Here is a 27,306-nt window from a genome sequence, read left to right on the forward strand (position 1 = left end):
TTTTATTGCCCCTCTGGCAGTAGAGCTGCCAAGATCCAGGAGCAGAAGACGGATGGCAGAGGGAGGGGGCTGGCTACAACCCTCCGTCCTGCCCACTGCAGGTGGTGCAGTTTGGAGGTACACTTCCTTTTGCATTTCTCACCTGATGTTAGGGCACAGAGACAGGAAAAGTTTCTCTTTCTCTAATAGCAGATTGGGTCCTTATTCTGTCTAGCCGAGCAAGACCTTCAATTGCAAGAAGAAGAGGCTGCCTGGGCAGGGCACAGGCTGGTGAAGGCCCCTTCCCCTCCTGCCTGCTCCCACCCCCGCCCCAAGTTGTGCAGCCAAAAGAAGGGGCTCTGCAGAAAAGGGATGCAGTGCCGTGAAACACCTGTGATGCACCTCCCAACCAGGGAGTACCCTGCAGCACGAGCGGGGCGTTGGTCCGTGGCTGTAAATCTAACACACAGACATGGGTGGACCAAGCAGCTCACAGCCAAGGAGGGGTTACAGAGTCAGGGGTCACAGGCCTGGCGGTCCCAATCTGTGAAATGGGACAGTAGGGTGGTAGGGCTTCTGAGAGATGCCTGTGAAACCTGGGAAGTGAGGTCATCTCTGTTTCTCTCGCTCACCTCCCCTCCTATTTCTCCATGCTTGGCCACAGGCCAGGCTGCACTGTGTCCATTGGGGTACTGGTCATTCTGCGGCCTCAGCAGGAAAAAGCCTTCCATCGGCCCGAGTTTCTGAGCTCATGCAGTGCCCGGCATTAATCACACGAGAAGCAATCAGTATTTACTGTTATTGCATTAATTCTGACTTTGCCTCCCCCACACCTGAGTAAATGTTTACTGTAATCTGGGAAACAACGAAAAATGTGTAAAGGAGCAAAAGTTTCCTGTAGTGCTACCCCTAGAGAGACCTGACATTAGCATTTAAAAATGTTTACTTCTGTTTTTTTTCCCAAGTGGGATTCATATACTTTTTCATGTATGGTTTGCAGCTTGCTTTTTCACATTATATGGGGAGCATTTTCCCCTGTCATTAACATTATTTATAAACACCACTTTTATGACTGCATGGTATTCCCTTTTGTGGATGTACCGTATTTCATTGAATATTTCCCCACTAGTGAGCTTTTAGCATCTCCAATGTTATGTGCAAGACAGTCATAAACATTCCCAAACATAGATCTCTGCATCTCTGTATTTCCTCAACATAAATCTAAGAAGGGACATTGCTGCGTCGGAGAGTAGGAACATTTTTAAAGCTCTTGTTACATGTTGTTCAATCATCGTCCTGAGAGTATACGTTCCTTCCCCACCAGCAGGACTAGAGGGCGCTCATTTTACTTCATGCATTGAAACAGTCCTTTAAAAATCTTTGCTGATTAGAGAGTGATAAATAATATGCAATTTTTTTCTTAAATTTGCCTTTACATTATTCTTTTTTAAAAAAAGTTAGAAGCAGAGACATTTGTTGACTCCATTTTTAAACAAAAGACATTAAAAAAATTACACATATGTATATGTGTTTGCATGTATATATAGCTATATGGCCTAGAGAAATACGTGGAGAGAAACACCAGAGTTGCCAATGTTTGTTATCAGGTAGAATTAGGTTTGATTGTAAGTAATAGAAACTGGAAAAAAAAAAGTGACTCAAGTGAGATAGAAACTCATTTCTCACGAATGTAAAAGAAGTCCAGAGATAGACATTCCAGGGTGGAAGCTGGAATCACCAGGGACAGAGGCTCCTTCTGGGTCACCATTCTACTGTCCCATGATATGGCCCATGTCCTTATGGTTCAAGATGATTGCTAGAGCTCCAGCCATCTTGTCATCATGCAAGGCAACAGGAGGGAGGGAGGAAAGAGGGAGAGAAAGGCTTGCCTTTAAAGGAGAACTCTGAGAATTCTCCCAGATGCGACAATTCCACTTAATCTCACTGACCAGATTCTAGAAACAACCACATGTAGCTGCAAGGGAAGCTGGGAGATATAGTCCTAGCTGGGAAGCAATGCACCAGCTAAAATTTGGGGTTTGTTAAACTAAGATGAAGAAGAAAAATGAATATTGAGATGTCTCTAAGAGTTCCTACAACAGTTACTCTGAGGAATGAAGACGTGAGATTGTCATGGAAAGGAGGAATGGAGAGGTAAGCGGGTAGAAATGGTATATATTTGCATTATTCCATTAGTTGTAGTGAAAACATTTTAAAGAAGTAACTTTGGAAAGTTTAAAAACATTTTTAGCAAGCATGATAGGGGAAATTTCCCCATAGATTTTTACATAAAATCCAGGGAACAGCCGAATGAACGAACACCTTCACCAAATTCTTTCAGCACTTTGAATATAGCAACTCACTGCCTTCTGGCCTCCAAGGTTTCTGATGAGACATCTGCTTATAATCTTGCTGATGATCCCTTGTATGTGACAAGTGGCTTCTCTTTTGCTGCTTTCAAGATTCTTTCTTTGTCTTTCTACAGTTTGATTATAATGTGTCTTTGTGTGGAACTCTTAGTGTTTATACTACTTGGAGCTCACCAAGCTTTTAAAGATATTTACAGTCATGTCTTTCATCAATTTTAAGGAAGTTTTGGGCCACTATTTTTTCAAATAATTTTTCTGCTCCTTTCTCTCTCTCCTCTCCTTCTGGGACACGCATTATGGAATGCGTGTATTGGTCCACTTGATGGTGTCCCACAGGTCTCTTAGATGGTGCTCACTTTTCTTCAATCTTTTTTCTTTCTGTTCCTCAGATTTTGTAATTTCAGTTGTCTTATCTTAGGTTCTCTGACTCTTTCTTCTGTCTGCTCAAATCTGTTTTTGAATCTCTCTAGTGGAGTTTCCATTTCAATTATTGCTCCTTTTAGCTCCAGAATTTCTTTTTGGCTCCATTTATGTTTTCTATCTATTTTTTTGGTACAGGCATACCTTGGAGATACTGTGCTTTCAGTTCCAGACCACCACAATAAAGCAAATATCACAATAAAGTGAGTCACATAGATTTTCTGGTTTCTCAGTGTATATCAAAGTGATTTTTACACTATACTGTAGTCGATTAAGTGTACAATGGCATTATGTCTTATGAAATGTACACACCTTAGTTAAAAAGTACTTTATTGCTAAAAAATGCTGACCATCATCTGAGCCTTCAGTGAGTCATAATCTTTTTGCTGGTGGGGGGTCTTGCCTCTCGATGTTGATGGCTGCCCACTGACCAGGGTGGTGGGTGCTGAAGGATGGGGTGCCTGTGGGAATTTCTTTAAAGAAGACAACAATGAAGTTTGCTGCAACAATTGACCCTTCCTTTTATGAACACTTTCTCTGTAGCAGCAGTGCTGTTTGATAGCATTTTATCCACAGTAGAACTTCCTTCAAAATTGGAGTCAATCCTCTCAAACCCTGCCACTGCTTTACCAGCTAAGCTTATGTAATATTCTAAATCCTTTGTTGTCATTTCAGGAATCTTCACAGCATCTTCACCAGGACTAGATTCCATCTCAAGAAACCACTTTCTTTGCTCATCCATAAGTAGCACCTCCTCATTCCTTAAAGTTTTCTCACGAGGTTGCAGCAATTCAGTCCCATCTTTAGGCTCCACTTCCAATTCTAGTTCTCTTGCTCTTTCCACCACATCTGCAGTGACATTCTCCATGAAGTCTTGAGCCCCTCAACATCATCCATAAGGGTTGGACTCAACTTCTTCCAAACTCCTGTTGATATTGACACTTTGACCTCTTCCCAAGAATCACAAATGTTCTTAATGGCATTTAGGATGGTGTATCCTTTCCAGAAGGTTTTCAATTGACTGCTCAAATCCATCAGAGGAATCACTGTCTATAGCAGCTATAGCCTTATGAAATGCATGTATTAAATCATAAGACTTGAGAGTCAAAATTACCCCTTGATCCATGGGCTGCCGAATGGATATTGTGTTAGCAGACATGAAAACAACGTTAATCTCATTGTATGTCTCCATTAGAGCTCTTGGGTGGCCAGTTGCATTGTCAAATGAGCAGTAATATTTTGAAAGGAATCTTTTTCTGAGCAGTAGGTCTCAACAGTGGGCCTAAAATATGCAGTAAACCATGTTGTAAACAGATGTGCTGTCATTCAGCCTTTGTTCCATTTACAGAACACAGGCAGTGTAGATTTAGCATAATTCTTAAGAGCTCTAAGAATTTGGGCATGGTAAATGAGTACTGGCTTCAACTTAAAGCCACCAGCTGCATTAGCCCTTAACAAGAGAGTCAGCCTGTCCTTTGAAGCTCTGAAGCCAGGCACTGACTTCTCCTCTCTATCTATGAAAGTCCTAGATGGTATCTTCTTCCAGTGGAAGGTTTTTGTTTACATTGAAAATCTGTTGTTTAGTGTATCCACCTTCATTAATGATCTTAGCTGGATCTTTTGGATAACCTATGGGAGATTCTACATCAGCACTTGCTGCTTCACCTTGCACTTTGATGTCATGGAGGTTGCTTCTTTCCTTAAACCTCGTGAACTGACCCCTGCTGGCTTCAAACTTTCTTCTGCAGCTTCCTCACCTCTCTCAGCCTTCATAGAATTGAAGAGAGTTACAGCCTTGCTCTGATTAGGCTTTGGTTTAAGGGAATGTTGTGGCTGATTTGATCTCCTATCCAGACGACTCAGACTTTCTCCATATAAACAATAAGGCTGTTTTGCTTTCTTATCATTTGTGTTTTCACTGGAGTAGCACTTTTAATTTCTTTCAAGAACTTTTCCTTTGCATTCACAACCTGGCTGTTTGGTGCAAGAGGTCTAGCTCTTGGCCTGTCTTGGCTTTCAACATGCCTTCCTCACTAGGCATAATCATTTCTAGGTTTTAATACAAAGTGAAACAAGTGTGACTTATCCTTCCACTGGGACACTTAGAGGCCATTGTAAGGGTATTAATTGGCCTAATTTCAATGTTGCTGTGTCTCAGGGAATAAGGAGGTCCAAGGAGAGGGAGAGAGATGAAGGAATGGTGGGTTGGAGGAGCAGTCAGAACACACACGACATTTATCAATTAAGTTGGCCCCAAACAATTATAGTAGTAACTCCGAAGATCACTGATCAGAGTTTACCATAACAAATATGGTAATAATGAAAAATGTGAAATATTGTGAGATTTACCAAATGTGACACAAAGACACAAAGTGAGCAAATGCTGTTGGGAAAATGGCATCAATAGACTTGCTCCATGCAGGGCTAGGGTTGCCATAAACTTATAATTTGTAAAAAAAAACACAAAACAATATCTACAAGGTACAATAAAGTGAGATATGCCTATATTTCTAATTTGTTTGAACATTGTTTTCTCCACATTTCCTTTAGCTCTTTGAGCATCTTGAAGACAGTTGTATTCAAGTCTTTGTCTAGTAGATCTGCCATCTGGTCTTTCTCAGAGACAACTTCTATTGGTATTTTCCCCTTTGAATGGATTGTACTTTCTTTGTTTGCCTTGTGGTTTCTTTGTTATTGAAAACTGGATGTTGGAATCTAATAATGGGGTAACTCTGGAAATCAGATTCTCTCCCTTCCTCAGGGTTTGCTGTTTTTTATTTAGATTTTATTGCTGCAGGCTATCTGTGTGTCAGCAATCAGCCTGAGGTGTAAACAAGTCCTCAGGTCTTCTCTGAGCCTGAGCTTTTTCCTGGGCATGCTTGGTGACTTTCTAAATTCCTCCATATGTGTGGTTGCTTTTCAATGTCCTAGTCCTTAAATGATGGCTCCCAAAAGGAAAAGAAGGAAAATAAAGGTGGGGTGGCAGTGGGAACAGGTTCTGGCTGTAACTGAGCAGGACCCTGTGGGGACTTCCCAGGACAGACCCCTCCTCCATATGCTCTGCTTTAGCTCCTCTCTAAAGGACATAGATAATAGTATCTGATACACATTTTCTGAGTTGTTTTGCAGATGCTAGTACCACCACCAAATGGGAGAAGTTAACTACTTGATCATGAGCATGTTGCCCCATCCTTACTGGTGCCCAAGGATTAATAATGTTAATCCCTATGACCCTGCCCTGTTACCTCACCATCAACCACGAGAATTGCACACGAGCTGATCACATACCCTGGGATGCCCCTCCCTCACCTTGCCTTTAAAAATGTTTTGCTGAAACCTGTCAGGAGTTCAGGTATTTTGAGCACTAGCTGCCTGGACTCCTTGCTTGGTGCCCTGTAATAAACACTGCACTTTCCCTCACCACAACCTGGCGTCAGTGGGTTGGCTTTGCTGCATGTGGGCGAGTAGACCCAAGTTTGGCTTGGTAACATGGCCCTTTAAATCCCTTGGAAGCTGCTTCAGCTGGTGGTGGCTGCAATAATAGCTGTGTGCCTGGGTGTCTGCATGCATGATCAGAAGCAACAATCAACAATCAGAGCACAGACTCCCAATATTGGGGGGCAAGTTCCAATATTTAAGGACAAGGTCCTATGCCCACCCTGGCTCCGGCAAGCTGTGTGCCTGCTGCTCTAGGAATATGCAGCTGGGGGGCAGGAGTGGGAGATGGGTAGCTGCTTCCTTGGGAAGAACTAAAACTGTGGATATTAACCTTGATTTATGGTGCAAGCCTTCCCCTGGAAGCTGCAAGCCTTTGAATAGACTCCGGAGTTCCAAAACAATTACATCAGGCAGATTCTGCCAGTGGATTGTTGTCTAAGTGAGAAGACAGACTCCTGTGCTTTCCACTCCACCCTCTCCCCTGATGTCACTTCCTCCTTTATTCTTATGCTTTATGGGTTTTATTTTATTTTATGTAAACATATTACAGATAAAAGACTATTTTTTACTTTAATGTAAATTTGCATTTACTTTTTGCTTATGAATGTTTTTATATAATCAATAGTTACTTGGATTTTTCCTCTTTTGTCTGTTTATAGCCTTTGCCTATTTTTTTTTTTTTTTCTGTTAGGGAACATGAGTAATTTTTAAAAAAAATCTCTACAAGTAAACAATTTAAGCAAAGGATGCTGGCAAATATAATAAAAACTGTTTACCCATTATAGGTTTCAGAGATAGGTGAATTAAAACAGCAGAATGGTACCTTTTATACCTTTTTAAGTATAAGGAAAATAGAATTGATACAACACAAAATTTGGCAAAGCTGTGTTGAAACTGGTCTATTCTAACTTTGCTGGTGGAACCCTTTTAGAAAGCAACTAAGCTCCACAAATATTTATATCCTTTGTCCAGAAGTTTTTCTTAGACTGACTTGAGAAAATAAAAAAAGAAATACCTGTGGGTACAAATATATTCATGGCAGCACTGTTTATAATTATGAAATATGGAAACAACCCAAATGTCTAAACAACAGGAGTCTGGCTTAGCTGAACAAGGTACAGTCTCCTGAGTTGAAAGTTTTGCAGTTGTTTAAGGTGGATATCATGTATCATTTGGGAAAAATTCTCCTGAGACATCATCATGTGAAAGCCAGGCTGTAGACAGAGTGTCTGCAATGATACAGCTACAGCAGTGTCGCCTTGGCTTGGGGCCCAGGACCGAGGGAAACCAAACAGGGCTGGGGGGGGAGGGAGGGAGGGAGGGAGAGAGGGAGGCTGTGGTGAGCTCCCCTCTGCTCTGATTTCTATTGTTTCCATGATGTTACTTGGGCAATTAAAGAAAAAAAAAAAAAGATGGGGGCGGTTTGGGGGGAGGAAACAGGCAGGAGTTACAAATTCACCTTATAATAACAAAATCTGATTAGGAAATTCAATTAGCTAGCTCTCCTGTTGTTGGGGGAACACTGGGGTCTGGCTGCTCTCCTGAATTTGGTGGAGATGAAGCAGCCAGCTCCCTGGATGGGCAAGGTTCTCAGCAAAGACCAAATGTGGTCTTGAGGACCCTTCAGGACTCGGGGTGGGGGTGGGTGATCCCTGAGAGCAGCCTGACTTGTGCACGGTCCTCCACTGCCTGTCACTGGGTCCCAGGCAGGACGCCCGAGTGAGGACACGTAGTGCCAATGCAAATGCCACTGATATAAGTGGGTTCCTGGTCATCCCTTGAAACCGGATGACAGGAGGGGCATGTCTGTTTCTGTCATCACTTATGATGCGGGGGCAGTACTAGCATCACAGTCTCACGACTCTTTTCAATGACCCCTGATTTCCGCAGAAACGGGAAGCTAGCAGGTAGCACGTGCTGTCAAGGGCCTGCAGCGGGACTCACAGTGGTGCTTCCTGCAAACGCCCCCAAAGACCAAGAACACTCACTGCCATCTCAGCCACGGACCAGGGAGGTGCAGCCAGGGCTCAAGGTCACAGAGGTCATGATTTGTGGCTGCAGTCTCCTCAGAAGACCCTCAGAAATGGCCTGGCCGCTGGTCCAGCCTCCCCCGTCCCAGGAAAGGGTCAGCATCTGCCCAGGTCCCAGTGCCAGAGGGGAGCAGGGAGAGACCCAAGGGTCCACTCAACCCACCCCCACCAACAGTAGGACAAAGGATGCTGCTGATGCTGCAGCCCCCAGTGGCAGAGGAAGAGCCTCTCAGAAGCTGAAGGGCCCCCCACCCTCCAGAGATGCCAAAGGCATTTGCCATAAATGAAACCATTAGCTTTTCATTTATTTACTCAGCCAACACTAGAAGGACTTTATTAAGATTTCTTCTTTTCTTTCTTTCCTTTCCTTTCCATTTTTCCCCCTCTTCCTTTTATTTTTCTATAGAGATGCTTTTAAAAGGTTTTAAAAGTCTCAGGAACTTTTCCCATTTCTGGCTCAGGAGGGGTCTGATGTCCCGAGCAGCAGCTCCTGCATCCAAGTCCTTTCCAGCAAGCCACAGCCCCCGGGCCTGCAGGGGCCAGGGCATCCACCTCCTCTCCACCCTCCAGCCAGGTCTCTCCTACCCCAGGGCCTTTGCACCTGCACTGTCCTACACCTGAACAGCTTTCCCCCAACCTCTGGGCTTCAGATGAAACATCCCCTTTAGGGAAGCTTCCCCCACCCTCCATCACTCTCTGCCTCGGCCTCTCATTTCCTTCGCAGTACAAATCACAGCTTGCAATTATTTCACACATTTGTCTATTTGCTTGACTTTCTGCCTGTTTCCTCTGAAAACCCAGCCAGGGCAGGAAACCGGGGTGTCTGACTCACAGCTGTAGCGTCTGTTCCTAGCTTACATTTCATGCTCAATAAGTATGTGGGGGAGAAGGGCTGCTTCAATCTGCGTTTCTGAATTATGTACATGGGATGGAGACCATCCTCTGGAGTGAGATCTGGCAGAAGACTGGTCTCAGACTCACCTGGACCTTGGACCTCTGTTTGAAACCTGCTTTGGTTTCTTACAAGCTGTGTGACCTCAGATGAGATATTCAGCCTCTCTGAACATCAATCACCTCCTTTGTAAAGTTGGAATAAAATATCAGTAGGGAGGGGGCTGTGGAGTTCACCCTGAGGCAGGGCAGGGGCAGGGTCTGGACAGCCTCCACATCCCCCTTCTTTGCCTGCCAGGCAAGGGGAAGGAAGTAGCATTAATTGAACACCTACTATCTACCAGGCACTATGCTATGCAGCTGGAATGCTGAGGTGAATAAAACAGAAACTGCCCCCCAACCCTGGAAACTCCAGTTGAAAGCAGGACGGACACGGGGTTCCCAGCACCCTGAGTGTCAGGAAGGAGGAAGGTCGGGTGTGAGCAGGAAACCGAGGCCTGGACCAGCCTGGAGGGTCAGTGGGAAGAGACATTTGTCTGAAACATCACATGCGCAGGAGTCTGGGGAAAAGAAAGACCAGGCAGAGGGAAGGAACATGGCAGAGGCGCTAAGACAGAATGAAGCTGGCACATGTGAGGATGGAATGGAGGGGGAGGGGGCAGTAGCTGGAGGGGGAGGGGGGAGTAACTTGCTCTTATCCATCCTGACCTGGCCACCACCAAGCACAGGTGCAAAAGCCCTGCAGCCCCACGAGTCAGGGCAGGCTTAGCACCCGGCTCAGGGCCCAGGGGAATGGGGAACCCACTCATACCTTTGGCAATGCATACTTCGGCAGCTTCATCGGGACAAATTCATTGCGACGATAAGAGATGTAGTATTTGGTCTGGTTTGTTGAGGTTGCCTAACAGGAGGGGAAAAATAAGTTTTTAAGGGACTAGGTTTCTTTTTTTTCTTTTTTTTTCTTTTTTTTTTTTTGCGGTACGCGGGCCTCTCACTGTTGTTGCCTCTCCCGTTGCGGAGCACAGGCTCTGGACGCGCAGGCTCAGCAGCCATGGCTCACGGGCCCAGCCGCTCCACGGCATGTGGGATCTTCCCGGACCGGGGCACGAACCTGTGTCCCCTGCATCGGCAGGCGGACTCTCAACCACTGCGCCACCAGGGAAGCCCGGGACTAGGTTTCTTGTCGAGACAAATCCTGGTGAAAATGCCCTTTTACTTTGCTTATACATGCTCTGCCTGAAATGGGCAGACTCCTAGTCATCCTTCAGAGCCCCACACCAAATGCCCCACCTCTGGGAAGTCTTCCTCCACCTCCCTCAGTTAGAACTAACCTCCTTCCCCATGCTCTCTCAGCACCTGGCTTCCCTACGTCTGAGTTACAGACAAGGTGAAGAAAATTCTGCTCCCCAGAACTCCTCTTAGGGAGAGTACTTGGTGAGCCACTGACTGGAGGAAGAGACAGGCCAAAGGTAAGCTCAAGCCACAAAAGATGACCACCAGACCACGAGGCAAGAGAAACAATACGAGAGGCAACACTCCTGAGACAGTCATGTGGCCAGCACTGCCCCAAACAGCTCATCGGTATCAAAACCAACAACTCCACGACCTGTGATCATTTCCATTTTAAAGATGAGAAAAGTGAGGCCCAGAGATGGAGTAACTTGTCTCTCACGGGATATAATAGAAGACCCAGGAAAAGAGCAGCATGTGCTTCTTTGGGGCAGCAGCAAGGAGGAGGGGCTGAGAAGGGAAGACAGGAACAAGGGGGCAAACGGGTGATGGGAGAGGGAGTGGGCTGGGAGCTGGACAGGGCACGGCGGCCCCTGACCTCTGGCCCCGGCCGGGCATGCACTGCGGGCTGCGCCTTTCCCCGTCGGACACAGACAGTGTCACCAGCGGCAGACCAGGCCTCTGTGACAGAGCTGAGAGCCAGCCGTTATCACATCTGCACACAGACCAGCCAGCGATGACCGCGCACCGTCCAGGCTGAGCGCGTGGGGGCGGCTCCTTCACCATCACGGCTCAGCCTCCTGAGCCCCCTCCTTCCAGACCAGGTCACTGAGCAGCCCAGTTACAGCGTGGCCCCACTTCCCGACAGCACCCGATCTGGCATCTTCTATCCTCCCCAATCCCCCTCCCATGGCCCACCCTCGGCCAGGCCTTCCCAGCACCTCTAACTGAGCCCTGCACCCTATCCTGGGGCCCCGTGGTGCATGGTGCCTACTGCTGCACGAGGACCAGCCCAACCTGTCTAGCCACAGCTGTGCCCCCGGGGTCTCAGGCTTGGGGCGCTGGCAGACCAGACAATCACAACATTTAGAAAACACTCAACGTGAGATACGGTTGTCAGAGAAGCCAATGTTGTCATTGCTCCAAACCTTGGTAGGTATTTGCAGAAACACAATGGGAGGTGCTGGGAAGACAGCAGTGTTGAGAACAGACCCGGAGCCCCCACCCACACCAGACTGCAGGGTCTACAGTAAACAGTAAAGGACGACAGTGTGGCTTGGCTGTCACAGAGGAAGGCACAGAGCTGGGGGCGCTCCAAAGAGGCAACCTGTGGGCCTGAAGTAGAGTGGAAGTCAGGGAAGGCTTCCTGGAGGAGGTGGTGCACGACAGTGTTGGGGGAGGAGGTGGAGAAGGGGGCACGAGCGGTCCACGCCCAGGGAACAGTTGGTGCAAACACACAGAAGGGATGGGAAGCCGTGGGGCTGGGCATCAGCAGAGGGTGAAGGAGAATGGGGGTGGGGCTGGGAGTCGGGGGCGGGGCTGGGAATCAGGGCCAATGGTGGCAGGAGCCTCTTGCCTTGCCTGCTCTAATGGGGGCCATGACGCACCCTGCCAGTTCCAGCCCCCAAATCCACAGGAGGCCCTGGTACACTCTGCGTGTGGAGAAGGGCACCTGGGGTGATGAAACATCCCTGAGACGGGGGAGCCTTCAGGGGAGAGAACACCAGCGGCTGTCCCTAAGGGGCCATCTTCATAGGAGCCTTTGTATTTGTCTCATGGGGTCCTAGAGGGCGGAGCAGGGGTCACTGGATGAGAGTAGAGGAAACACTTCGTCTCAGTGCTGGAATGACATTTCCAAAAGATTTGAGCTATCCAGGAGAGGGGTAGGCTGTTTTAGAAGGAGTGAGCTCCTCATCGGTGGAAGTAATCAAGAAGTGGTATGACCAGCTGCTTCCTGGAGTGTCTGAACAGTCAGACCACATGGTGGTCCCAACTGTGATCTGAGTACCCGTGTGTACAGGCAGCAGGGCCTGGTCCCTGGGCTGTGGATAGCTGATGCCTGGTGGCCAAGAGAAATGACCAGAGACAATAGCTTTGAATATCATTTCAAAGTCACTGGAACCAGATGGAACAAAACAGGTTTGGGCTTGGGGGCCCTGGGCTGTGGGAAGTTCATAGTGGGCAGAAGGGGGGAGCAGGTGGCATCCCTGTGTTTTGGCCTTATGGGGTTTGGGGGGTGCCTTCCACCACCATCACAGGGGCAGGGGAAACTGAATTAAGTGGCACTTGAAAGTAAAATAGCCATTTTATTGCTTCCTGTTTGAGTGATTCCATTTTCCCCCAAGTGGCTTATATTCCACACCTATTGCCAATTTCCAAGAGCCCCAGCAGGAACCTCACCTTAACGAAGATGTAATCGTCCTGCACGGTCAGAGAACTGTGGTCAATGGGGCCCGCGAACGGCACTGCCAGCGTCTTATCGGAGCAATTGTGGATCTGGCAGGTGACGTACCGAAAACCTGCAGGAGATAAGAGCCAGCCACGCGGTGCATGAAATCTCAAAGACTCAGACTCTAGCTGAAGGAGTCAGACACAGTCTCAGACATGATTAAGTGCTGAACCTTTTTGTCTCGGTCTGCGTTCTGACACCACTGCTGCCGGTTTTGTTTGTGGGTCTGAATTTTAAACGGTGTGCCCTGTGATTACAGCTGCTGCTGAGCGGGGGCAGCTCTGTGCCAGGCGCTCTACTGCGAGGAGTTCTTTTAATACTCAGGACCATGCAGCGATGGTCCCATCTTCCAGATGTGGAAATTGTGGCTGAGCAAGGTTAGGAGACTTGTCTACCTCAGGGCCACCCGGACTGCCTCCAGCTCTTCCTAAAGGAAGTTTCACTGGAACACGGCAGTGCCTGCTGGTTTACGCGTCACCCACGGTGCCTTCACCATACAATGGCAGTCACTGGCAGCAGAGACCACACGGCCAGCCAAGCTAAACTGTTTACTAGCTGGCCTTGACGGAAAGCGTTTGCTGACCCCAGGCTAAAGTCGTGCAGGGGGGCACTGCCGTGTGAGTGAAGGACTTGATCCACATTCTGTCCCATGCACCCTCTGCCCCTGGCTTAGGGTTAAGGTTAGGCACGGCACCTGCACATCCGTGGCCACCTGTATCCTCTGTCTGGGAGAGGGACCTCGGAGCCATCCGGAGAGATGGTGGGCAGGAGACCCCCACACACACATCTCCCACCCACCAGCCTTCCCTGGGCAAGCTGGGTGCATGTGGTCACCCAGGGAAGGGACAGTGCAGGGCCATGGCAGGCATCCATGGCACCCATCACGACTTGGGACCCCTCCCACCCTCCTGGAGTCTCTCCAACTTAAACGGGTGGGTGTGGGTAGGACTCAGGGGTTCTTTCCCCTCTAACTTTAGACAAACACTTTCATCCCTTTAGAAATATCTACGATCAAGCAAGTTGAACCCCTGTTTTGCCAGGCAGCCGCTGCTCTTACATCAAGCCCTCTGTTTCCTGGGTTGGGGGCCCCAGCGGACTTGCACAAAAGCCTGGAGCCTGCGCCCCGGGGGAGCTCATCTCTACCGCTTTTGGGCAGGAGCGGCATTTAACCATGGGGACCAAATGGAGCCCAGCCAGGGCGCTCAGAGATGTCAGCGCTTTCGGGGCACATCCTGCCCACAGCCTTGGGTGGCCGGGCAGCATGGAGAGTGCCAGGGGGTGGGGCTGGGGGCCGGAGGACCTGCCCTAACTCACCGGCAGGGTCCCCTGGGTCTCAGCTCCTCCACGGTAACGTGGGTATTAATGCCCACGTCAGAAGAGCAGGTTAGTGTCTAGGAGACCGTGTGCACAGTAGGCCCGCAATCAGCCACGGCTGTGCCATGGCCCCTCCTGCACCATCCATCTCTCCTGTGAACGGCCTGGTCACTCCCTGTGGTCAACACTGAATTTCCTGTCATGGGCTTGCCTGGCTGGGCACGCCGTGGAGTTGAGCCCAGGCCAGACTCAAAGTGGGCCATCTGCTCACTCACCCGTTCATTCATTCATTTACTCACTTGCCCACTCATTCATGCATTCATTCATTCATTTGTTCACTCATCCCTCCCTGTTCCAGCTCTACTGCCAATGAGACAGACAAAGACCCCCTTTCACGGGGCTGAAGGTTTGTGCAGTGGGAGAAATGCCGATTCACAGCGCTTGCCAATTCCTCTGGTGTAAACCACCGCCCCACCCCGGGAGGGGGGCATTCTCAAGCTGCCGAGATGAAGTTTCTGACCACGGGGCTGAGAAGGGAGGTGGACGCTTGGCTCTCATGAACCGGCACCAGCTGCAGCTCTGGGGAGAGGCAGACAGACCAACAGTGACAACGTGGTGTGACAGGCAGTGAGCGTCCTCGTGTCCACAGCACAGATTGTGGCCGCAGGGTCCTGCCACGTTAGCGCAGGGGCCCAGCATCTGCTCAGGGCGACTGGCACCTGGTCATGTGCTTAGTCATTTGGTGGCTCTACTGGGGACACAGAGGTGAATCGATCAGGCCCTGCCCTGTCCCCAAGGAGCTCCAGGCCCGGGGAAGTGTGCAGAGATGTGACAGGGCAGTCCGGGTGCTGTGGAGCCCAGAGGAGGTGGTGGGCAGCCCAAGAAAGACATTCAAGGTGGACAGATGGGGAGCAGCCTTCCTGCAGGGGCGAGGACAGGTGTAAGGTGACCTTGGGGAATGGCCCGTAGCTCAGGCTGGCCGGAGGGTAGGTGGGGCCGGTGAGTGGGGTGGGTCCTAAAGGCCCGGATGCTGTGCCACCAAGTTTGGCTGGACTGGGTTCTAACAGGACTCTCGGGCTGGGGTGGCTGGAGGTAGGGGAGACGGGGGAGGGACACTGCTCCATCCTGGGGGCTCTTCACGTGCACGTCACAGCTGCTAGGCTCAGGGTCCCTCCTCCCCCGGGGTAGGTGGGCTGTGTGGAATCATCACTGGGTGAAAACGGCGCCCCTTGTTGAGGATGGAGGCCTGGCCTTCCTCCTCGCTGGAGGTGGGAGATCACGAGACATCACCCGCCTCTGCTGCGTTGAGCCCTGCTGGGGATCAGGTCGCCATGAGTATGGCCTGGATGCTTTTGGATTTGTGTGTGGAGGATGGTGGGGCTGTGGTCTGTACCGGCCCGTGACCCTGTGATTTGGGGCAAGCCTGGAGCCTCTGTGAGCTTTCTGCTCCTGGTCAGTGAAGCTGAAGCAACAATGACATCCCCGCAGGATGGGGGGTGGTCCAGGGAAGAGTTGAGGGCTTGGACGTGGTAAAGGGACCCAGCACACATTGACACACGACGTCCCCAGGCTGAGCACCATGTATGGGGCCCATTTCACAGCCAAGGAGGCCGAGGTGCAGGGTCACTTCCAGGGTCGTGTGGCTGGCACGTGGCGGGCAGGGAGCTAACGCCAGCGCTTCTGTCGCCAGCCAGGACTCCGGTGCCTGGCACCACTGAACCTACGCTCCACACAGTATGGCCCAGCCAGGGGACAGCTGTTTGCACTTGTCAGCTCCCACTGTCGGTTAGGTGTGACCCTGCCCAGGTCTCCACTCTGAGAGAAACCACCAGGACGCCCCACCAGGCAAGGAGCAGGGCTGTGTCTTGTTCTTGACCCTCCTGGGGACCCTGCTGCATCCCCAGCAGGGTCAGCCCTGGACCTGGTCCACAGGGGACTCAGTGAGTGTTTGTTGAATGAAGGCACAATCTACAGGTCCTCTCGGCTCTGATGTTCTAGAACATTCCATGGTTCTGCCGCCAGTGCCACTCCTTCAGGAGCACAGAGGACCTTTCTCATAGCATGCGCGGCCCCTGGGCTCATCGGCCACGAAGTTCCTTGCCCCACTGGACGGGGGGAGCCACCGGAGGCCCTGCCCTACCTCAGCACTCAGCAAGCTTGGTGGGGGGCAGGGTGGGCGCTGAGAGATGGGGAAACACTCAATGCTCAGGAGCCAGAACAAGTCGTCCTCTCAATAGACTTTGCCACTGGAGTGGAGCTCCTTGACTTCAGTTTATCCCCACTTGGAAAACAAGCACATTTAAAATTATGCCACATCGTAACACAGCAAGGTCAGCCGTGCAGGGCCAGCCACGAAGGGCAAGGGCAGCTGAGCCGGCCACGGGGCGAGCAGACGTGGGGCGCCTGGCTCCTGTACCCTCCCGGCTTACCTCCTCCGAGCTCCTGGGCCTCCACGTGGACCAAGTCAGGGTCAGTGTCCACTCCAGAGACAGCCCTGGAAAAGAATGGCTGAGGTTGGCGTTGGGAATGGAGCCCCCAAGCCCTTCTCGCACGGCCTGTGTGGTCCCCGAGCCCCAGGCAGCCACGTGGCCTCCAGGATCTGGGGCTCAGAGGACACAGTCCTTCCCGAGAGCCCACCTGCTCCTGGGAGGCCGATGGAGCCCCGGCCTCTGTCTTGCAGGGCCCAGGGTTTGCTGGGCATTCTTCCGTTTAGAGTAGTTTAGAGAAGACTTTCACATCCGTGCGCGGAGGTGTGTGTGCACGTGTAGGTGTGTGTATGTGTGTGTATGTGCGCATGTGTGTTAGTGATCAGAACTCCCCAGAGGGCGCAGACCCGGATTCACACCAGGGTCCTTCTCCCTTGTCTCTGCTCCCCTTCGTGCCCCCTTCACAGTACATCCTTGGGAAGGCACTGCTCTCAGCCACTGGCCCCTCCCTTGACCACACTGCTCCAGGGGTTCGGGCAGTGCATGGAGCACAGGGGGACCGTGGCTGCCCACGACGGAGCATTCAACAAGGCCCGAGAAGAACGGGACGAAGACACACCCTGGGGGGGCAGGGACTGGGCTGCATCCTCCAGGGGAGCTGGCGACGGCACTGACCCCCGCCAGCCCAGCACAGGGCCTGGCACCCAGGAGGTGAAGTGCAGGTTTTTCAATGGATGATGTGATGTGGTCCAGGATTTCCCAGATGTTACCAGTTCCAGGTATCAACTGGACTGTCATCTCCTGCCATGTTCTGTATATCAGCTCCCTTTAGAACCTTCTATCTACTTCAGCCATCTCCTGAGCAAGAACACCCGGGACGTCCTGGGTGTGGGGAGCTGATTGTATTTGTTATGAGGTACATTCCAGCCGGTATGACTATTAAACTCCATCCACCAAGCCGACCCTCTCAGGGACAGTGATCTGAGGCAGCACATTGACTTTGCCAAAGAACAAACTGAGAGTCTGATGCAGAGGTCACTTCCCATGGCCACTCAGCACCCAGGACAGGCATCCCCGTGGCCCCTCCAGGCCAATGAGACGTCCCTGCCACTGAGTGCTCAGTCCCCGCCACTGACAGCCTCTTTCAGTTCTCAACCCAATTCCTAACGGGCTTGGCACCAGGGTGCCTGTGTGCTTCACCTCCTCCAGGGCCCAGGTGGTCCCAGGGGGCCAGGAGAAATCCACAATGCTCCCCGTGGCGGGATGTGCAGTCTGTGATGTTTCAAATGTGGCTGCCAGCATAAATCACTCTGACTTTCCATAGAGTCTCCATCACAAGGTGAAGTGTTGATTTCGGTTTTGTGAATAAACCATTTGTAAGCTCCTTGGAAGGAGGTCTCCTGCCTGACATTTTCCTCTCTTTTCTGAATAAAGAGAGACATTGTTCCCTTTACCAGGAGCACTGACCGGTCCTCCGCTGGGCAGATGGAATTTTAGTTTGACCATCCATCATCTGTAAATGGGGTCATGACACTCGGCCTGTCACTCATCCACTCACTCACGCTCTCATTCCCTCTCTCTCTCACTCTCCATCGGAGCCTCTCCCCTGCCACTTCCCAGCACGCCCACACCAGGCCCTGCACCAGGCAGGGAACACAGTGAGCCTGAGGTCCCTGCCCCAGAAACCCTTTGTCACGGGTTTTGAAGACCACGTGAAACTGCATTTACACACCTCAGATGAAGCCTGGCTCCCTGTGGGAAACGACAAGCATTGAGCCCTGGGCCTTCTTGTTTGTCAAGGTCCCCAAAGATAGTATTTGGGGAAGGCCCTTGGTCTGTTATTTAGAAACAGCAGTCACATGAGAAGACCTGTGGCCATGCAGGCTCAACAAAGAGCACGGGGCGTTGATTGCTACTCCTTTGGATGCTAAGGGAAGCTCTGATGCAAACAGTTCTGGTAAACCCTCTAAGACACCACCACCAGGGCTGCTGTGGGATGAACTCTGTCTTCCCCTCACCTCCCTTCAGGACAGAAGTACTGCCACTTGCCTCACACCTGGGCAGGCACTGGAGCTCATGGAAGCGGAAGGCTGAGGCTTTACGGGCGAGGTTGGGTTCGAGGCGGGAGGAAGAATTGGAAACGCCTGGGGAAGTGCAGGCGGCCAGACTGCCCGGCAGAGAGGCCAAGGGCAAGGTCACTGGCTACGGACAGAGGCAGCCATGGCCCATGACCTAGGACAAATGCCCTGGCCTCTCTGGGCTGCCGTTTCCCCCTCTGTAACGTGAGGGGAAGACAGTTGGGTGCCGTTGTGTGGATCTCGTAAGAGGATGCACTCGGACCCGAGGTCTGGTGCCTGGTGCACAGTCAGTGTTCACAATGTGGCTGCTGCTGGGCGGTCCTTATAATTTTGTCCCAGTGCCATTGAGAGACTAGCAGGGAGGCGACGTGTCAGGGCATTCGTGGGCCCAGAACATAGTAGGTCTCCCAGCCCCCGGCCATGGCCCCATGAGGCCAGTCTAAGGAGCTCACTTGTTTAAGCTTCTCAAAACATTAAGGGTCTGAGTCTCAGACAGAACACGGGGCTTCCGATTCCCGCTGTCAGTTCAAGGACAGAGAGCGCCTTGGAAGTGCTGTCAAAACAGCATTATTCACTGTTTACAAGAGGCGCCCGTCCCTGTGTTGTCACCACGTTCCCAGGGAGACTCCTGGGCCTCGAGCAGACAAGTGTCTGGCGTGATTATTCCTCTCGCATAACGACTTGGAGCAATTTGAGAAACCTGGGGGAAGACATAATTTGATTTGCCCGTGATAACCACGTGTCTGAATGAGCACCAACTTGGCTTTCAGTGTCTTCGGGCTGTTTCTCTCTGTGGCCCCAGGGGTCTCCCTGGGACTGGAAACACTGGCAGAACCGCTCCCCGCCAGTCCCCCCAGTCCTGACCTGCCAACTTCCCAGGCCGCCCTGCTCAGGAACCCCACCTCCTGGCCCCCCTCCCCAGCTCCTTGAGCCCCTGCGGGCTAACAGTTGACAAGAATGACAGGGCCTGTGATTGATGCCGCGCTCCAGTTTCCGAGGAAGGACCCGGGACATCTCGAGGGCGGCCACGTGGAGGGAGCCCTCACACTCCCCCACCCCCTGCCCCGCGGCGGAAGGCACAGCCCCAGGCCGTTGTTCCAGAGGCGAGACCAAAGCTTCCCTTCAGGCTGTGGCCCTAAGTCTGCAAACTAGTTGCTAACCCCGATTAGCATGAAGATGCAGAAGGAACAGGACAGGGACGGGAAGCTCTTCCCACAGTGTTTGTCCTGGGGACGCAGGGCTGTGCCTGGCTGGGAGGCCTGGGCGTACGTGTGCAGCCCAAATGAGATAAGAAAGGAGAGGATGTGAGTGTGTGTCATTTTCACACTCAGGAAAACGCAATTTGGTGGAAAAAGCACGTGTGTCACTTCATGCATCTCCAGAGGTGGTTCAGGCTGGGGGTGGGTGGCAGCCGGGTCAGGGGCGCCAGCGTGGGCTCTGAGCCCCGCCTTTGGCTTCTGCTCCCTCTGCAGAAGCCCTGGACCTCGTCCATGTCTCATGCTCGCGGGCCTCACTCGCTTATCCAACAGGTGTTTCCTGAGCACCGGAGCCTCTCGCTGGGGCAGTGAGACTAGAGCTCCACGCAAATCGATCGTTGAGTGGCTCCCAAGAGATGACACCAAGGCGGAGGGGGTCCGGGCACCGGCTGGGGCAGGAATGAGGGTCCAAGACTGGCAGGGGCCGAGCAAGCCATGGGGCAGGAGAGGCTGCACCGCTGGGCCGTCAGCGGGGGGCTGAGTCGGGACCAGGACAGGAGAGGCAGGGGCAGGGGGGAGGGGGAGGGGTGTCCGTGGGGAGGGGGACAGTGGGCCTGCTGTGTGTCGGGCACTGGGCCAGCTCTATGTGCATTAGTGCCTCTCCCTACTATGGGGGAATCGGAGGTCCAGAGAGGGAGATTCACGTGTGCGAAACTGCACAGCTGGTTCGTGGGTGCGCATGTGGCCTGAGTGACACCAAGCCCCAGCTCTCAACCCTTTCCTATGCTGTCCCAGCAGAGCAGAGAGGACGCCCCGGAGGCCCCCCTGGGATGAGGAGGGCAGGGCTGGGGCAGAGAGGAGAAGGTGGGGGACCTGAGCTGGGGGCTGAGGGGGCTGACTTGGCCTCGCCGGGGCTCCCCGGGTCCTGGCGGGGGCATGCTCACCAGAACACATGGTCTTTGGTCACTCGCTCCTGCAGAAGAGTCCACTTCTTCCCCAGGTCAGACGATACGTAGAGCTTTAGGGTAGAAGGAGGAGAGAGAAAAGTTTGGTCATGACATGAGGAGTGAGCCTCTTCTGAGAGCTGCATCACCCCTGGATGATGACTGCCCTGGTGGAGGCTGGCCGGTCCTGTCCAACCTGGCGAGGACCTGTTGGGGGCAGGCCCTGTGCTCCAGGTGGGTGCAGACCAGCCTCCAAGAGGCAGAAGGTCAGGCACGGGGGCTCCATAAAGGGCCAGTCTCGACCCCAGGCCAGCTGGTAGGAGCCCAGAGACAGGGGCAGAGGTCCCCGGAGGAGGTGTGTCTGAGTGCAGGCACCCAGGAGGGACCTGAATGTCCTTTATGCACGTGGGGCGGAGGGAGGGCGCTCTGGAGGAGGGAGCAGGAAAGGTGAGACGGTCAGGTCAGGACACAGAAGAGACCTCTGAAGCCTGGATGGGGCCTTGACCGCTACGGTAGCCCAGGGCCTGTGCTTGGGGTTTAATGCTCTGCGGTCGCTAACTTGAAGGACCTAATCATTTTATCTCTGAACTCGAGATCTGTGAGCAGAGCCGGACGGAGCAATGAGCTGGTGTGGGGCTCGGAGCCCAGGTTCCTGCGGCTCTGCCAGCGCCTCCAGGGCCGCTGCCGCCTTCCACCCCTGGGGGAGGCCTGGGCCTGGGGAGGGTCAAGGTTGGGTGGCTGTGCGCTGAGTCCTGAGGCCCTGGGAGCCTGAGAGGTCTGCGTCAGCCCTGCCTGTGTCCCTGTGCACAGGGAGTATGACATTAGTAGCTCATAAAGACACCGTGACAGCTGGAGAGAGACCATGGAAGAAAGGGTTTGTCCCAATATTTAAACGTTTCTCATTTTGCACTGGACCCTGTAAAGTACACAGCCAGCCCTGCCTGACACCACCAGGCCGCTGGACAAGATGAGGCTCTCAGGAGGGCTGAGGCCATCTGCCGTGGGGCGGAGGCAGGGAGGCCCCAAGGAGGTCAGGCCTCGGTCCGGCCCTGGGCTGCAGGCTCATGGAGAGGAGGAAAGGGCTCCGGAAGGGGCCTGTTTAGAGAGCTGAACAGGTCCTGGGAGGAGGGAAGGGGGAGGCGGCGTCTAGGGCTCTGACCTGGGGACCTTGGGTGGGGACAGAGCCTCAAGCAAGCAGAGTGGGCTTGGGAAACGCCTGCAGGGGCCACAGGGCAAGACCTGAAGGGGAGGGAGGGGACAGCTCTCTGGGGATCACAGGACAGGGTGGGGTGGGGGAGCACGCACACTGGAGCGTCTGCTCCATCCTGCACCAACCTCCTCTGGGACTCAATAGCTCCATTTCTTTTCTTTTCTTTTCTTTTTTTATAAATTTATTAATTAAATTAAATTAATTTATTTATTTTTGGCTGCGTTGGGTCTTCGTTGTTGAATGCGGGCTTTCCCTAGTTGCCGCGAGCAGGGGCTACTCTTTGTTGAGGTGAGCGGGCTTCTCACTGCGGTGGCTTCTCTTGTTGGGAGCATGGGTTCTAGGCACGCGGGCTCAGTAGTTGTGGCGCGCGGGCTCAGTAGTTGTGGCGCACGGGCTTAGTTGCTCCACAGCATGTGGGATCTTCCTGGACCAGGGCTCAATCCTGTGTCTCCTGCATCAGCAGGTGGATTCTTAACCACTGCGCCTCCAGGGAAGCCCCTCAATAGCTGCATTTCTTAAACCAAGGCCCTGGGATCCAGTGTGATGTGCAAGAGGTGGCTGTGATGGCTGTGAGCTTCCCCATCACAGCCCTGGTGCTTTCCCAGATGCGTCTCCACGCCCTGGAGGCCAAGAGAAGCCAAGTACAGCACAGGCTCCCCAGCCCAGAGCTCCGGGGCTGAGCCACAGCCGGTCCTGCGTCTGCAAAGCTCGTGGTCCAGGAGGAGAAACGACAGACCCGAAGGCAAAGGATTGTCCCTGAGCCCAGACACCTGCCAGACGCTGGGGGAGCAGGAGGGAGGATGGTGCCCAGGGCCCTGGGGCAGCTCACACAGAAACACGTGTGCGAGCACCCCTACAATGCATACCTGTACTCACTGACATGCACACATGGAGACAGACACACAGAGGCCCACATGTGCACAGATACACATATACACGCAAGCTCACACACTCAAGCATATATACACAGGGAGACACACAAGCGCATGTGCCACCCGGCCCCCAGACACAGAAGTGCACGTGCTTACACACATGCACACATGTGTGAACACACACAAACACAGAGACACAACTACGCATGCACACACCCACAGACACATACGCACACACACGAGCAAACACGTACTTTCACTTGCCCCCTGAACCTTCCAGTCCTCACTGGGGCCTGGTGGTAGGCGGGGAGCCGGGGCCTGTTGGGTCCTGGCCCCATGGGGCTGGAGCGTGCATACACACACATACACACATGTGAGCGCATGAGGGACCCTGGCCCCCACATACCCTTCCCCTCCCCTCCAGCCCAGGGGTGGCGGGGATGTCTGCAGCCTCTGTTCTGGGGGTAAACCGCCATCCTGTTTTGCTCCTGTTGCCCTTCCGATGCCTTTGTGACCAGCTCCCTGTGTTAGGGTCCCTCCGTGAGCCATCTGGAGGTTCCTTGTTCCTCCCTGGACACTGCCTGTTGCCTGGCATCAGTGCATCATCGGGGTCGTGGGCATGTCTGCAGGCAGAGGAGGGCAGAGGCCCTTCCAGGGGGAGGGAGTTCCCGAGCACAGGCCTGGGAGCAGGATGTAGGGGGGTGGGAGGTGCTCAGCAAACAGCAGGTGTTCAGCAAACAGCAAGTCGGCCTCCAGGTGCTGGGCCTCAGTCTGTGCAAAAGTAAGGCTCACAGCCAGATGCTGAGGATGTGGCAGAGCTGTGACTTCATCTCTCAGGGGTGGGGAGTCAGGGAAGAGTTAAGCAGGTGGTGGCAGCTCTGCTCACATGGTGGCCCTCTGTCTGCTCTATTTGGGAGGCTAATGGGATGGGGAGTGGTCCCTCTCCTGCTGGAGGAGGCCTGGCCTCCTCCTTCCTCTCCAGAATGGCTGGGCAGTCCCCAACGGCAACACGGAAACCCAGGCCCCTGTCTCCCAAGTTTGGGGCCGGCACACCTGGGCTCAGATCCCTGCCCTCCCTTTCTGGAGTCACCCAGGTGAACCTCGGCTTTTCTCAGTTGTAAAATGGGTGACATCCTCCTTCAGGAGGTCAGGAGGGTTCAAGCGGGTCCCGCATGTCAGGACCTCACTCAGGCAAGGCGTGCGCTGAACTGAGGCTCTGAAGCCCCCGGACTGAGCGTCATGCCCACCGTCCTCCTAGACAGAGCTGCCCGGGGCGAGACGGAGACTGCAGATGTGAGCGTAACACTCCCTCTTGGCCCTGCGATCCTGTTCAGTCCTGCTCCTGCCCACATTGTCAATCTGGGGTGTCCGAATCGCCTTTCCCCCTTGCGAACAGCAGCCCTGAAAACTACAGATTCCCCGACTGCCTAGGAGAGAAATTTCAGGAAAACGTTCTCTCCCTCTTCCCCGCAGCTGCAGGATTGCAGACCGGCCCCTGCGTGAGTGATTCCTCCTTGCAAAGGTCATCTCCTAACCTCGGGGTCTTGTGAGAAGACGCCCCACTTCAGGATGGCTGTCCCTACCCGTAAAAATCACCGAGAAAGAAAGTCACTCTGAATAGTTGTCTGACTGACACTTTGTGACCTGGTGACAACTGTATAACAGTTGTCCCTTTTTCATAAACTTGGGAGTTTTCTTTGTTAAGCTCCTCTCCTCTGCTCTCATCTGCAGGGAGAAAACACTCAGGCTGCGAGATTTTCTTACTCAAAGAGACTGAGAGTCTGCATCTTAGTCTGTCTTCCACCCGGTGCCAGCTGCTGCCCCCAGCTACCCCTCCAGGGTTCCCCAAACCCTGGCTACTTAGAGCCAGTGTCCCCTCCCCAAATTCCTCAAGCCCCAGGCTCCTGCTGTATTCAACTCTTGCTGTTTTCTGGACCCACCTTTTTTCTCTCTCTTGCCTCTAGGCCTTCGCACGTGTTGTTCCCTCTGCCTGGAACACCCCTCTTCCCTGCTCCCACCACCCGGTGGACTCCTTCCTCTCAGGACAGTCTCACTTTACCCATCTGCCAATCGGGAGAGCACAGCTCATATCCTCAGGCAATAAGTGAATAAAAAGGAGTCTGAGGCCATCAGTCTCAGGATTATGTAACCTCCGGATTAATGGATGGCGTTATCATTGTCATCACCACCGACGCTCTTGCATTTATGATATCTGCCCCAGAACTTTATGAAGCCTTTCCAATTTGTTCTCATGGGAGGTGATTGCATAACACACAACCAACTGCTGCAGAAATAGAACATTTCTGCTGAATAAAGGACAAACACCAGCAAATAAACACATCAGGGACATCCTAGTTAGTGCAGCTAAAACCCGCACAGCGATGTCCTGGGGAAGGGTCAACTTCCTCTAGACCACTCCTCTAAGAAAAATAAAATGATCAGAAGATATTTTGATCTGATGTAAAGGTAAAACAATCAGAAGTGAGAACAAGGAAGAAATAAAGGAAAAGGAGGAGGATGAAGTCAGAGGGAAGGCGCATTCCATTCACAGACATGTGTACCAGTAAGTCTCACACAATTATTAGAAGCATTGCAATTCCACCCGGCTTTCAGTGGTAGGTTGGGTATGATGGTTGGAACTCAGCATCCTTCCTTCCCTTGCTGTAGGGCACCTGGGCATACTGCAAAGGCTGAAAAGCTGAGATCCAACATTGCTCAGACTCCCTTGCAGCTAGAATTCTGGGTCAGATAGATGCATGCATGCGAGGTTTGGAAGGGGACAGTGTCATGGAGGCAGTTTCCTGCTGCCTTGGGCCATTTATTTTATTTTATTATATTGAAGTACAGTTGATGTACAATGTTGTATTAGTTTCAGGTGTACAGCACAGTGATTCAGTTTTATATATATACATATGTATATATATATTCTTTTTCAGACTCTTTTCCCTTATAAGGGAATAGATTACAAAATATTATTACAAAATATTGAGTATTGTTCCCTGTGCCATACAGTAGGACCTTGTTGTTTATCTATTTTATATATAGTAGTGTGTATATGTTAATCCCAGTCTCCTAACATATCCATAGGTTTGTTTTCTATGTCTGTGGCTCTGTTTCTGTTTTGTAAATAAGTTTATTTGTATCTATTTTTTTTTTTTAGATTCCACATATAAGTGATGTCTCATGGTATATGTCTTTCTCTGTCTGACTGACTTCACTTAGTATGATAATCTCCAGGTCCATGCATGTTGCTGCAAATGGCATTCTTTTATTCTTTTTTATGGCTGAGTAATACTCCATCATATTGTATATATGTACCACATCTTCTTTATCCATTCATCTGTCGATGGACATATAGGTTGCTTCCATGTCTTGGCTATTGTGAATAGTGCCGCTATGAACATGGAGGGTGTATGTACCTTTTCAAATAACAGTTTTCTCTGGATATATGCCCAGGAGTGGGATTGCTGGATCATATAGTAACTCTGTTTTGCTGGCCAGCAAGTTCATGGGTTTGTGCTTGGCATCCATCTTCCAGCTCTGTGGGGTGGAGGGGCAGATGTGTTGGAGGCAGCAGCTGGACAAATCTCTGTCTTTGTGGATGTTCCCAGGCAGTGTGGGCTGCAGCAGTGGTGATTTCAGATGCCTGGACCCTGGCCTCAGCTGCATGTTCTTGACCTTGGTGACCCCAGTGGAGCTCTCAATCCCCCACCTTCCCCTGCTGGTCCAGCTTCACAGGCTTCTCGGAGGATCCTTGGGAGTCTGGCCTGAAGCCGCACCTCTAGCACTCCCAACAGTTTAGAGAGCACCCAACGCCCCACGCTAAATCCTTTTTCTGCTTAAAATATCCAGAGTGAGTTCTCTTTCCTGCCCTGAGCCTTGTCGGACACAACAGTCAGAGCAAAAAGGAACACACTCTGAGCTGTGAGATTCTCGCTGCTCACAAAGCTGTTCTCATGATGACAGCACCCTCTACTCATCTCTTTTTTTAAAAAGTTACTTTAAAATTAATTTATCTATTTTTTAAAATTTATTTTACTTTTGGCTGCCTTGGGTCTTTGTTGCTGTGCACAGGTTTTCTCTAGTTGCGGCGAGCGGGGGCTACTCTTGGTTGTGCTGTACGGGCTTCTCATTGCGGTGGCTTCTCTTGCTGCCATGCATGGGCTCTAGGTGGGCAGGCTTCAGTAGTTGTGGCACACAGGTTCAGTAGTTGTGGCTCACGGGCTTAGTTGCTCCGTGGCATGTGGGATATTCCCAGACCAGGGCTGGAACCCGTGTCCTCTGCATTGGCAGGCAGATTCTTAACCACTGCGCCACCAGGGGAGCCCCAGACTCACCCCTTCTTAAGAGAGCTCTTGCCCGCCCCACCCCACCCCCTTGATAGCACTCCTCTTCCTTTTCAGCCTGTATAAACGCAAACACGGCTTCGTTTGGGCTGGAGGATTGCAGGGGTTCATTTT

General features: G+C 52.0%; 1 protein-coding gene across 1 annotated transcript in view; it reads right to left on the bottom strand.

Annotated features, from left to right (window-relative positions):
- SORCS2 (sortilin related VPS10 domain containing receptor 2) overlaps nucleotides 1-27,306 on the bottom strand; it is a gene marked incomplete at both ends in the record, with an annotated part of 488,460 nt that overhangs the window by 55,587 nt on the left and 405,567 nt on the right. Inside the window, 4 exons of the mRNA XM_079717755.1 lie at nucleotides 9,939-10,028; nucleotides 12,758-12,876; nucleotides 16,550-16,614; nucleotides 20,765-20,838. Of these exons, the coding sequence (XP_079573881.1) occupies nucleotides 9,939-10,028; nucleotides 12,758-12,876; nucleotides 16,550-16,614; nucleotides 20,765-20,838 (348 nt within the window). The remainder of the gene's footprint in view (nucleotides 1-9,938; nucleotides 10,029-12,757; nucleotides 12,877-16,549; nucleotides 16,615-20,764; nucleotides 20,839-27,306) is intronic.

This window comes from Hyperoodon ampullatus (assembly GCF_949752795.1).
Source record: "Hyperoodon ampullatus genome assembly, chromosome: 1".
In the NCBI taxonomy this organism is placed as follows: domain Eukaryota; kingdom Metazoa; phylum Chordata; class Mammalia; order Artiodactyla; family Ziphiidae; genus Hyperoodon; species Hyperoodon ampullatus.